Here is a 13,644-nt window from a genome sequence, read left to right as displayed (position 1 = left end):
TAATGATCTATACAACTGCTGTAATCTACTGGAAAATGAAATGGGAGGAATGAATTGGTTGGCTCCTTGTGTCTTACTCATTGAACACAACACTGAAATCTATGCTTGTGCATGTTTCATTCGACTCTCTGTCTGTCTGTTAGAGAAATCTCACCTGTCGACCTACCAACAGAATGACGTCAGACACACTTTAAAGTCACAATGAAACCGCATTTTGAGAGCATCTTGCTTCCTTAATGTGATGTATTTCCTGTTGAAACAGGATGTTGGGGCGGGACACAATGCGGCGAGGGATTATTCAAAAGTGTAAATCAATGGGATGTCAGTTAGGGAGAGAGAGGCTGTTTTATTTGATGAGAAGGGAGGAGGGGCGGGATTGTTCAAAAATCTGTGATGGTTTTATTGGCTGGAATTTTTATTTACATATCCTGGTACATGATAACATCACCACTGAAGATTTTCTGTTTTCCAGGAAGCAAAAGTAATGAGATTTTGATATAAAAATACAAGAACATTTTTTGTCTTTTTTTTTTTTGCATAAATTGTCAAATAGGTGTATGGTATCATATACCTAGCCTGACGCTTTCTCCATTCATTAATCCCCTCGCTGCCTCCCACATGTTGCCCTTTGCTGCTCCTCCATTTTACTCCCTCTCCTACTCCTTTCCCCTCCTCCCTCTCTGGTGCCTTTACTCTTCATTGCACCTCCACTTTCTATGCCTCCTTCCTTTCTCCTTTCCCCACTCCTCTCCCTTTCTCTCTCGGCTCTATCAAACCTTCCCTACCCTCATTCCTATTCCTACGACTTCTCTTCTCCCTTCTTCCTTCGTGCCACCCGTTCCTCCTCCACACCATTTTGCTCTGTTTGATGTTCTGTCTACCTAGGCAGCAGCCCACGCTTCAGTCTCTGGCTATTATGGAGGGATGCATTCCCAGTCCACCCAGTCCGCAGGTCATGATGGTCAGCCTACTGCAGGGGGAAGAGAGGAGGACAATGGAGGAGAACTGAATATCCCCAGCAACATGCAACAGCATTCATTTTGCATGAGTACAGAAAAGAGAGAGAGAGTACAGCTCCAAAACTGACAGACAGAGAACTGGATAGAGAGCACCATTGAAATCACTCAAATCATTCAAGTTGTCCCTTGTTAGGGACGGCTGCCAAGTTTTGGTATGGCATTTACTTAAATTGAACCATAACTGGATGAATACTGAACAGACAAAGCAAATAAAATCAGTATTTTCCCCATCTTTACAAGTCTTTCAAATCAAAATCCATATGCTCGCTCAATTGATAGGGATAGGGCCAAAGCTGATCGATACAGCAACTGCGAGATGTTTGTTATCCACTTTGTTGACATATCCACGATTCACCGACTGACACGGTGACGCCCTGGTCCAAACAATGTTTACATGGACAAAACATGGATTCAATAATTGGAATCATTTCTCACTACATTATATTACTTCCTTAAAATATAGTAGAGTAATTGTCGAGTAAGCCAATTATTTGTGGCCCTGGATGTTGGCCTGGGCGTCCCTGTAGACACAGAGAGCTCTCCAGAGGGAAGGGCTGGTATTTGTCTCTTGAACCTCAGGAATACACATCGCTGTGATGGAAAGAGTACGGTGCTGTGGGAGTACAGTGGATGTTTAGTCTCTGTCGCTCCAGCCCATAAGGGAAATTGATGCAATCTACTAACAGACTGAAAGATCTAACGACCCAGCGTCAGATACACAGTGTCAAAGCACTTCAATTTCTGCTCACCCATATAAGTGTATCTCAATTATTCCTACATCCCATAGGAGACGGTGACACGGCGGAGTGAGGCAGGGTCTTATGGCTGTCTAACCTGATGCTGTCACACCTATGCTGCTGCACCCGAGACACAAAGGCAATCTCCAAGTGGCCTGCAGCGCCTTCGATCTCCCTCGCTCCTCTCCTCCTCTCCTCTCCTCTCCTCTCCTCTTCTCTCCCGGGAGCGATGACAGATTGACGTTTGCCCACTGCTAGACTCATTATGGGCTGGTGGCCATATATCTCCTAATGATTCAGAGCCACGCTGACAGTGGATGGCACCACCGAGGCTCTTATAATGGGCCTCTGGGGACACCGTAGTTTCAGGCACCTCCCGCCAGCTCTTCTCTTTATCCACTTAGCTGGATAGAAGTTTATATATCTCCAGCTTGCCACCGCCTGGGGCCAGCACAATAGGTGTGTGTGTGTGTGTGTGTGTGTGTGTGTGTGTGTGTGTGGCAGGGAGTGTGTGAGAAAGCGGGACAGGAAAATGCCATTCTTTCCCATACAATTTCAGCTTTCCTTAATGTAATAACGGCATACTGTACTGTAACCAAATAACTATCCATAGCAGGAATGACTCCCGAAATGAGTCTCGGATTTGTATAATTCCTCATGACTTCCTGGACTCCCAGAATGCAACAGGAAGAAGGCAACAGCCAAACAGAGAGCTTCATGGTTCTAAAAATAGACTCACTCAGGAGCAAGATGCCCAGTATGGTGAGACACTGAGACGAAAAGACACACACACGCGCGCGCGCGCGCACACACACACACACATTTCTGTCACTGTGATTTTAATAGGAGTTAATTTGCCCAAATGAGCTCCAATTGAAGACAAAAGTAGAAACCACTGAGAGCATAATACGTAACGCCGCCATCCCTCTCTCTCTCTCTCTCTCTCTCTCTCTCCCTCCCTCCCTCCCTCCCTCTCTCTCTCTCTCTCTCTCTCTCCCCCTCCCTCTCTCCCTCCCTCCCTCTCTCTCTCTCTCTCTCTCTCTCTCCCTCCCTCGCTCTCTCTCTCTCTCTCTCTGTGTCTGAGACTTGTCTTAGACGGATTGAATCTGACATATTTGGAACCGCTCTCTTTTTCTCCAAGTCAGTTCTCCATGTCCCCTGCCGGGCGAGGACATATAGGTAGACACTCTCTTTCCTGACTGTTCCTGCCCAGTGACAGGGATCATCACCTGCTCTAACACACACAAACACTCACACACACACACACACACACACACCAAATACACACAGGCTGAGACACACACCTTCATTGTTAAGTACTGAGTGACAGATGGAAAAATAAAATAACTCAGTCCGCTGCTATTCCTGTATTATACGATCAGGATGGGGGTTCCAATCTCACTCTGACAATCGCACAATCGTGCACACACACACACACACACACACACACACACACACACACACACAGCCACCTGGTGTTGTTATCTCACTGAGCTCATTGGGGGGCCAGACGACCTGACATTCAGCACTTTTATTTTTAACTCACTGCAGTTTACAGGAACGGAAGACCGAGGGTGAAGGAGTTTGTGACTGACAACTGATAGAAAGAGAAAGTAAAATCTTTTTTCTGTAAGGTTGAACAAAGTAGACCACTAGAGCTGAGCGTGTGTTTGTATTGATGCGTATGTGAGAGTGAAAAAATACAATTGAGAAAGAACGAGATGATGTGAAAGAGAGAGAGAGGAGATGGAGAACATGTGAGAGTGAGGAAGAAAGACAGAGAGAGAGAGAGAGAGAGAGAGAGAGAGAGAGAGAGAGAGAAATCCAGTGTGTCAGCAAGTCTGCCATTGATCAGAAGCTATGAGGCAGGCAACAGGCCAAAAGCTGCATCCTCTCCCAGACTAATAGAAGTCTGAGAGGCCAAATGAACAGCAGCTCTCCCCTCAACCCGCTGCTACACAACACACTTATGTAACAAAATGTTCCAAATAAAAGGAGAAATTATACATCTGCTATGCAAAGATATTTAAAACATTTAAACATCGACTATAGAAAATCATTCTGCTGACATCAGTGGGAGACAATGAGGTCTTCAGCCTGTCTATATCTGTCCCTTTGACCTTTTTTCATTCAATAGAGAGAGGTAGGGATAGCTTGCTGACTGATTCTCTTCTAAAAACAACTGAAAAATGTCATACCTAGACATGCTTGGTGCATGAAAGCAAAGGTCATTACAAAATGCTACTAGATTCATTAGGACTGAAGACCTTTGTTTGCAACATAGTGACATTTTTGAGAATGCAATCATTTTGGAAGTTTTAAAATACTCAGTAATGGATGTCAGGAAAAATGCTTTTCCTAATAATATATAGACATCTTACATGAAAACTTTCAATTGTTTTTTGGATCAACAATTTGTTAACTTCATTATGTTTCTGGTTAGGGTTAGAGACAGCAACAATTTTTACCGTGTCAGGCAAAATAAATCCACCACACCTCAAGAATTATTTGTGAAACCACACTCAAACAGATCTGGGATGGTCACACACACACACACACACACACACACACACACACACGCACACGCACATACACACACACACACACACACACACACACACACACACACATAAATGTTGAAATCAAAGCTGGTTTACCCTGTAACTATGACAAGTCTTTCCTGTGCTGTTGCTACTGTGTCTCCACACCCCTTTGAGTGCATGACTTGACATACAGGCTTGAGCACTGACAAAGACCTCTTACACCTATCTTCCTCCTCTTTTTACCTTGTCTGTGACCATTTGACCATGTCTGTTTTCAACACATCATGGGTGTGACCCAAACAACATCACATCAGAGGACAATAAATGATGGATTGGCTGCACCTCAACGACAAACATCGACTATAGAAAATCATTCTTCTGACATCAATGAGAGACAGGGAGAGCGGTCCTGGACCCATCTGTATCTGTATCTTTGACCTTTTTCATTCAATGGGGACAGAGACAATATACTTGCTGACTGATTCTCACAATTCTCTTGCTAATCTACTTTAACCCAGCTGTCATTACATACTCTAAAAAGGACATGTATGTAAACACTACTGGCAGACATAGCATGATTTGTTCACGTGTACTTTTTGCGTTTATTTACCCAGCTCAACCAACAATACTTTGCTATTTATCAGCAGCAGCCTGCCTCACACCCACTTCACCACTCACAGCACTTCAAAATTGACACACGACCCCTCACCTGCGGGGAGGTAACCAGTCAAACCTCGGTCTGTGGCAATCTAAATTACTGAGGGATTAAATGCTCTAAGTAAGGGACTTCATTCACAATGGTCAAGGGATTTGCACCAGCAGCCTTTTGATCGCAGCTCACATCTCTCTGTGGGCTGTAGGACAGCCTACATCTCTCATCTTTAGTCTACTACCCCTCCAATACTTCAAGCTTTATGCATGAAATGTACTGGATCTGTGTCCTGCAGTAAACCTAATCTCTAGCAATGAACAGAATTCAGCTACTCTTGGAGAACAATTTGACAAAGCTTTAATATCAAAACCAACATGTTTTGGCTGCAATAGTCTTAATCAGGGTTACAGAATTACACGCATAGTCAACTATAAATATGTTAAGTAGCATCCAAAATGGCTACCTCAGAGCACTCAGGCGCCTGTATTTAAAAAAACAAACAAAAAAATTGTTACCACCTGGTGCAACTGATGCAAGAAATGTATCTGTATCTGTTTACTGCAGTAATTCTCTCTCTACCCAGTGTTTGGTGGTAGAGATACATTTACTTTGGTGATGCTTTTACCACTTATAGTGCTCATTTGCTTGGGTTTGAACTTCAAACCAGAAGGACCTGTCTCCATAGTACTTTGGTAGTATTTTTTACCACTTATAGTGCTCATTTGCTTTTGAACTTGGCAGTCTAGATCAGACCATGCCAAAAAACGAGGGCCAGAGGCAAAAAAAACCTCCTGGAGAACAGAACCCAGATGGTGTGCTGCCTGGTTCAGGCTGGACTGCAGCACTCACCGTGTATTTGTGTATGAGTGCATGTGCGTGTGTGTGTGTGTGTGTGTGTGTGTGTGAGTGACGGGCTGTTTAATTGATGGAGTGACCGCATGCAAGTGAGCATTGCTGATGCAGTGTGTTGTGTCGCTGTGCGTGCTCGGTACAACTCACAGCCTTCCTCAGCAGAATGTAACAGCGAACTGACCGTGAAACTAAAGTGATCATTACAATTTTACATACTGTATAGGGTAAAGAGTCATAAAACATGCATGAGCCCATGCGCTAAAATAAACCCTTGTGGGTTTTAGTGTGAATCTGCTGTGTCATCAGTTTTCCACAGTTTTTTTCCACAGTAGCCGATGGGTTTAAACTGCTTTAAGAATACCGGCACTTATGCTAAATGTGAAGTCTAAATGTAAACACACCCATGAGACAGCACAGCTTACAGTAACACACAGCTCCATGAGTCTTTCTCCTGTAGCTGCTGCTTTTAATGCGTACCCAATCCATTGATTATTGATCAGTTTAAGACCCTAAACACACACACACACACACACACACACACACACACACACACACACACACACACATTAAGCCTGAATCTGTTGGCATATGTTTATGGGGTTTTACTTGCAATGCTGTCTCCAACAGGGTCACTTTAGGAAGGATGCAGAGGTGGATATGAAGGAGGATTATTGAATTTTATCTTTTCTTAGAAAGGACAGGGAAAGGCACGGTGCTGGTGTTACTGTAGGTAACTTTATCCAAGATACAGCATGTCTGCAAGTTGAAGGAAGACATTATGATTAAGAGTAGGTGCAAATTCATCTACTTGCATATTCAACCTGTTTTTGGGCTGTTTCTGCTTTAGGCCGCCAAGTTAAAATGCTCTTTATTAGCATGATAGTATGTGCAAATATACAGAAAAATCACAGACGTGGTCAGACAATAATCATTTTCCTGTCTTTTAAGGGCATCGGGGAAGGTGAAAGACCCAGTGTTTAGCCTGTAGTGTTGTCCTACTGTTGTTCCCCAAGTCTTGTGTTGTCCACAAGTCATAGAAACCATTTTTCTTCCAAAATCTGACAATGAAGCTTATTTGATGTTGACCTTGAAATTCTTGTTTGACTTGCATGTGTGCATGCATATGTAGACATTTTTCCCCTTTCATTTGCATGCATTCGTCTCTGGGTTTGTCTTGTGTGTGTCAGTGGCGTGTGATTGCTGTTGTGCTTTGGCTGTTAACCTATGTGGCTGAGTGAGGATGATGTTTCCCTAAGAAAAATCACAGCAAAGTTTTCCGCTAATTAACCACCCATGTGCTTAGTATTACTATCAGCAAGTCATTGAAAATGTGAGAAGTACTCAGCCATCGTTAGTTTGAATTTTTACCTTTCATTTGAGAGCTGTGGGTGTTCATTGATTCTATTTGTGTGTACGATATCATTATTGTGACCATGATCACCATTATCAGGACCACCATGACCATCAGCATGACTACAAGAGTCTAGCATGATGCTGTTAATGGTGATGTTGCATATAGTAACTGTAGGCAACACCAAGATGGGAATAAACCTACAGCAATATATGTAAACTTACATGACGCGACCAGCAGGGTAAGCAAATAAAACTTGTTTCTCTTGTCAGGCTGTGGAGGTTAGACAGCCCCTTCCACCCATTAGCATTCACACGTGTGTTCAAGTTTCAGAAAGCTGCCACTGTGGGTCCGTTCAATACCTGGAAACAGACATCCAGCCCTTTACTCTATGGAAAGGTGAGCGCAACATGTTTTATTCAGTGGTGATGATCTAAATGCCTCTAAGGAATGTGAATATTGACTACATCATTCACCTGAACACTTGCATGATTTTTTTATATGATAAAACGTGTATGGTAAAAGTGTACCTGTCTGTTTTTTAGAGGATTTACTGCTACTCATGATGTGTTGTAGCAAGCTGATCATCACAATAGCTTCTCTGTTTGCCTCCACAGATGACAACTTCCAACAAAACATTGCATTTAGCTAAGATAACTGCTCTTGGGCTTGCATGCTCAATTCTTACATATTTTCTTCACTTTGAGCCGCCATCTCCTGGCTGCCCATCTTCATTAGCTGTTTTGGAAGACGATGCAGCCCTGTCAGATGAAAAGCCCATAGTCCTGCTGTGGTTCTGGCCCCTTGGTGTGAAGTTCGACTTCAAAGTCTGTTCTACCTACTACAACATCGATAGCTGCGTGCTGACAGATAACAGATCCCTGTACCACGAAGCAGAGGGAGTCATTTTCTTTCACAAAGATATTGACTGGCATTTGCAAAACATGCCGCCGGGTCCGCGCCCGGCTTTTCAGAAGTGGATTTGGTACAACGTGGAATCCCCGACGAACACGGCAAAGAAACCGGGTCTGGACAACCTGTTCAACCTGACGCTGACCTACCGAAGAGATGCTGACATCACCGTGAGGAACGAGCTGATAGTCAAGAAAACAGAGATGAAGGATGACTTTGTCCTGCCCAAGAAAGACAAGCTGGTATGTTGGATTGTCAGCAACAACGACCCAGCGACTGGGACAGCTGTGAGAGTGAGATATTACCAAGAACTGGCCAAACACATTAAGATCCACCTCTTCGGCATGGCTTTCACAGGCAGCCGTCTGAAATATGAAGACTATTACTCGACCATTGCCAGCTGTAAGTTTTACCTCTCGTTTGAGAACTCAGTCCACAGAGACTACATCACAGAGAAGGTGAACGGGCCCCTTGTGGCGGGGACAGTGCCTGTCGTTTTGGGCCCGCCGAGAGAAAACTACGAGCAGTTCATTCCAGCCGATTCGTTCATTCACATAAATGATTTCCCTGACCCAAAGTCGCTGGCGGACTTTCTGCTGAACTTGGACAAGAGCGATGAGGGGTACATGCGTTACTTCCGGTGGAGGAAGTTCTACGAAGCCATGCCTCATCTCCTGTCCATCAACAACGAGTTCATCCAGCCCGTCTGTCTCGCCTGCGACCACATGGCAAGAGACAAGAATTACCACATCGTTCATGACCTTTACAAGTGGTACTCTTCATGAACACGGGACGGGCTGTCCTGTCATTTGTGTCCTGACGTTTTTTTATAATTCAGAAATGACAGTAGTTTTTACTCAACCCATAGAGCTGCATGTAATCCTTCAATTGAAGTGAAAACATGAAAATCACCAAAACTGAAGTCGCAAGTTTTTCACACAACAGTGATATGCAACATGTTGCTTTTATTTGAATTAACCAGCAAGTACTGTCATGTTGCTGCTGTGGTAATGGCAGCTCTGATGTTTTCATAATTTGTGATTAATTGTGTTAATGCAACTCACTGAATGAATTACAGTAACAACATGAACCTGGACATGAAGTATACTATGACACTTTATTTGATATGCAGTTCTATATTTGATTGTGGGATCTGTTTGTGGCCATGTGATTGTATATAGTGAAGTTGACATTAAAATGTGGACTATGACTGTTTTTGTTATAAACATCTTCTCTCTAGTTTTTTTAATGTTTTAGGCAAGCACTTTGTTTACGTATAAACACAGAAATTTGATCTAAAAACACAAAAAGAAAAACATAAAAAGAAAATGTATACCATGTGTTTGGCTTTTACCCAAATTTGCAAACACAAAACTCATAAAAAGTGAAGATATATAGATATAGCATTAAAATATTATTACAATCCAAATATGTTAATGTTAAAACTATAAGTGTATTTGAAAAATGAAAAACGTTAAACTATTTGGCATTAACTTAAGTAACTGCAAGAAGCATCACACACACACACACACACACACACACACACACACACACGCACTTCTGATACATTTAAATGTACTTGGTGATGAATGTGTTTGAGATGCTGCTCCTGATTTTAGTCCTTATATGTCCTCTAATATAATATAAACACTATAATACAATACAACAATATATTACATTTTTCTAGATATCTAAAGCAAGGGGAAGAAATTCAATGAAATTATTTCATTTACTCTTCACAATGGGAAGGAAAGCAATAGATTTTCCATGGGGAATTCTTCCCTGATTTATATATACTGAACAAAAATATAAACGCAACACTTTTGTTTTTGCTCCCATTTTTCATGAGTTGAAATAAAAGATCTAAGACTTTTTCTATGCACACAAAAGGCTTATTTGTCTCAAATTTTGTTCACAAATTTGTTTAAATCCGTGTTAGTGAGCACTTCTCCTTTGCCAAGATAATCCATCCACCTGACAGGTGTGGCATATCAAGATGCTGATTAAACAGCATGATTATTGCACAGGTGTGCCTTGGGCTGGTCACAATAAAAGGCCACTCTCTGAAAAAAGACATTTATTAGGCACTGAACTATGGATGAGAAGCATCCATAGTGCAAGTGCTCACTAACACGGATTTAAACAAATTTGTGAACAAAATTTGAGAGAAATAAGCCTTTTGTGTGCATAGAAAAAGTCTTAGATCTTTTATTTCAACTCATGAAAAATGGGAGCAAAAACAAAAGTGTTGCGTTTATATTTTTGTTCAGTGTAGTAGGTGTAATGGGTTGTAAAATAGATGATGTAGGGAAGTAAAAAATGATGGGGAGAAGCTGGGAAGCTGCGTGTGGTGATTCAATAACTGGACAGTAGATGCAGTAGAGGACAGAGATCACACTATCTCTGAAGTATTTACAGTGTTTCAATTTCAATAGAAACTGTAATAAAACAAACCACCGCATTGTCAGTGAATAGAAGAGGACTGTGGTTGTGCTGAGCAGCTCCCAACAGCCAGTGTAAAGCAGGCATTGTTGAACAATTTAAAAAGCGTGCTTAATCAGCCTTCTCTGGATAAATAAATACTTGAAGTCTATTGCTCATTAAAAAAAAATTGCTCATAGGTGCTGGTTAAACATGTTAAATAAAAAAAACATTGCTGACATTGACCTTGGGACCAAGCCAAGCAATTGATAATGTGTTGTAAAATATAATATATATGGGCATCAATGGGAAAATGCCAAGAAAGTTCAGTATGATGTTGCAAGGGTTCAGCAGGATTAAATTCATGTGTGATTGAAGGTAAAATATGAAGTAGGTGTTTGTCTTTGTTTGTTTCTTTGTTTCTGTCTTTCAACGCATATTTCAACACCCATACATTTCACCCATAAAGTCCACATGTGAATACAATGTTAACAAAGCAAAATCCATCCATTTAGTGTTCTTTGTGGAAATGTGTCAGTCTGCTGAGCAGGTGTCACCAATGCAAACATGCACAGTGTATACTGACAAAACCCTTGTTTCCCCTGAACTCTTTTACCCAAAGTCTTCTGTCTTTCTGTCTCTCCCACTCCCTGCTTGTTCATCAGTCTTGTAGTTTGACCTGTTTGGTTTATCCTGCTTTGGAATATTTCAACATATCTTTGTTTTCTCCTCCGAAATTAGCTCATGTCTATCCATCAGAAGGCTGGAGACAGAGATACTTCTGTTCAATATTCACCTTTATTCCAAATACCTCAGTGGAGGTGAAAGGCTTCTTTTGGAGCTGATGAAGAGCGACACTGGTGATGCAAATGCAACCTGTTAGACCGTGTTTCTTATTGGCTGGGCTCATAGAAAAAAACACCTACGCCCCACCTACAGCTGTCTCCTCCACTACAGGGATCGGGTCTCTATGCCTGTGCAGTAGATTTTAAATTTATGTGTTTATACCAGTGTCATTATCTGATATTGTAGATGTCTTCATGTTGACCCAACAAAGCATGAATGTATAGAGAAATTATAGAGTTTAATGGATGTAATGGTGCATCTGTTTCATCAGAGAAAATTGTGAATAATCTGTAAATAACATCTTTCCCTGGAGTCAACTGGTAAGAACCTCCTGATCCGGTGAGCAGTTCTTGATTTTCATTACAACTTTTTCTCATGACATCGAATATCCGGTTTTTATTATATCTGCCTACTATATTCACCCAGTTTCCCCACAGGGATCATTAAAGTTTCAGCTAATCTGCTTTGATTATGCAAATTTATATTCAAATATATTAGCATCAGAGAAACATTTGATTAAACTGACCACAAAAGGTACATTTAAAAAAAAAGCCTGTGGTTTAGAATGAAATCCCTTTTGCAGTGCATTTTAAAAGCTAAGAAAACATAGAGGTTAACCAGATTTCCATATCTACTTTGCTCATGTAAATCAGTACGCAACTGCAATGGTTAGTTTAATAAAGTAAGTAAAATAAATATTTGAAAGATATCTCTAGCTAAAATCCACATTATAATGCTAATCATTAGTTTAAGAATATAAAGAAATGTGTTGCCAAAAATTATAATACGGGTTTCTTCTTTGTTTGCAGGCCCAACATGCTTTCCACTCCTACTTTTGGTGTTTTGCGTGTCATCTTCACAGTGTTTCTCATCTTGGGTGGATTCATGATCCTGTTTTTAATGTACTACAAGTCTTCCCCGTCTCCAAAATGCCATCCTCCCCCGACACAGCAGCCAAACAAGCCTATTGTGCTGCTGTGGTTCTGGCCTGAAAACAAACGCTTTGATTTTGGAGACTGCAAGAAGCTCCTCAACATTGACAGCTGCCACCTCACAGATGATAGATCTTTGTACTCCAAAGCTCAGGCAGTGTTAATATTTCACAGGGCGATCGAGGATGACCTGTCCAACCTTCCCACCTCACCCAGACCCGGATTTCAGAGGTGGATCTGGTTCAATATGGGCTCACCAACCCACACACGTAAAATACCAGGCATTCAGGGCCTTTTCAACTTAACCCTGAGCTACAGGAAGGATGCAGACATCCAGGTGCGCTGGAGATTGACTGTCAAGAAGCGCACAGATGAACATTTTGTGCTACCAAAGAAGGAAAGACTGCTTTGTTGGATTGTGGGTAACAGTGACCCCCAGAAAGGATCAGGAAGAAGATACAGCTACTACAGACAACTTGTGAAACACATCAAGGTGGATGTCTTTAGCCACTCTTCTGCTCGTTTCTTCAAGTATGAAGACTATTTTCTCACCATTAGCAGCTGCAAATTCTACCTTTCCTTTGAGAATTCAATTCACAAAGATTACATTACAGAAAAGCTCAATGGACCTCTCGCAGTTGGCACTGTGCCAATAGTTTTGGGCCCGCCGAGACACAACTATGAGGATTTCGTCCCAGGTGATTCCTTCATACATGTAAATGACTTTCTTGACGCCCAAACACTGGCTAAGTTCCTCCTGAGGCTGGATAAGGACAATGAGACGTACATACGCTACTTTGATTGGCGGAATAATTATTCAGCCAGGCGTCACCTGACTGGGGAGAAACATGCGTTCACACATGCAGTCTGCCAGGCCTGCGCCCATGTGGGCAGCAACAAGGAGTACAGAGTCATGCCTAATGTCTACAAGTGGTTCTTTGGCTGATCTGTCTTTGAGATGATTATACAAAAACTTTAGTATCAGCCTATATTAGTAACGATCTTTGTAAGTGGTACTTTGGCTTATCTAGCTCCAAGATGATTATAAAAACCTATGGAAGGAGGCTAATATAATTTGTCCATCACTACATCTGAGATGATTATAAAAACTATAGGTTTAGAGAGGTTAGAGGTTATATCAGAGAACAATATTTTGTAACTGTGGTATACAGTCTGACTACTGTTGACAAAATGCACTTATTGTAAGTCACTTTGCACAAAAGCGTCTGCTAAATGACGTAATGTAATGTAATGTAATGTAATGTAATGTAACCACTCCCCACCATTGGATGGCACAATGACACCTTGGACCTGTAACTTTTGAACTGTAGGACCAAAGGCCATGCAGATTATTATATACTGGTACATGATGTGGGAAA

The 13,644-nt window shown here is 41.7% G+C and overlaps 2 protein-coding genes across 2 annotated transcripts; both read left to right on the top strand.

The window, feature by feature from the left end:
• The first annotated feature begins 7,771 nt into the window (after nt 1–7,771).
• On the top strand, nt 7,772–8,851 carry LOC139927896 (4-galactosyl-N-acetylglucosaminide 3-alpha-L-fucosyltransferase 9-like). The gene has a single exon (XM_071920199.1). It carries the CDS (start codon nt 7,772–7,774, stop codon nt 8,849–8,851), a length of 1,080 nt encoding a protein of 359 aa, XP_071776300.1.
• A 3,298-nt stretch (nt 8,852–12,149) lies between these two features.
• Nucleotides 12,150–13,211, top strand: LOC139927869 (4-galactosyl-N-acetylglucosaminide 3-alpha-L-fucosyltransferase 9-like). Its single transcript, XM_071920161.2, has one exon. The coding sequence runs from the start codon at nt 12,150–12,152 to the stop codon at nt 13,209–13,211; it is 1,062 nt and encodes a 353-aa protein (XP_071776262.1).
• The last annotated feature ends 433 nt before the right edge of the window (nt 13,212–13,644 follow it).

The sequence above is a fragment of the Centroberyx gerrardi genome, chromosome 19 (assembly GCF_048128805.1).
Source record: "Centroberyx gerrardi isolate f3 chromosome 19, fCenGer3.hap1.cur.20231027, whole genome shotgun sequence".
Lineage (NCBI taxonomy): Eukaryota > Metazoa > Chordata > Actinopteri > Beryciformes > Berycidae > Centroberyx > Centroberyx gerrardi.
The sequence above is the reverse complement of the archived record's forward strand: the minus strand, read 5'-3'. Positions and strand labels throughout refer to the sequence as shown.

Excerpts from the sequence above, each read along its gene's own strand:
- LOC139927896 (XM_071920199.1), top strand. The coding sequence starts at position 7,772 with ATGACAACTTCCAACAAAACATTGCATTTAGCTAAGATAACTGCTCTT.
- LOC139927869 (XM_071920161.2), top strand. The coding sequence starts at position 12,150 with ATGCTTTCCACTCCTACTTTTGGTGTTTTGCGTGTCATCTTCACAGTG.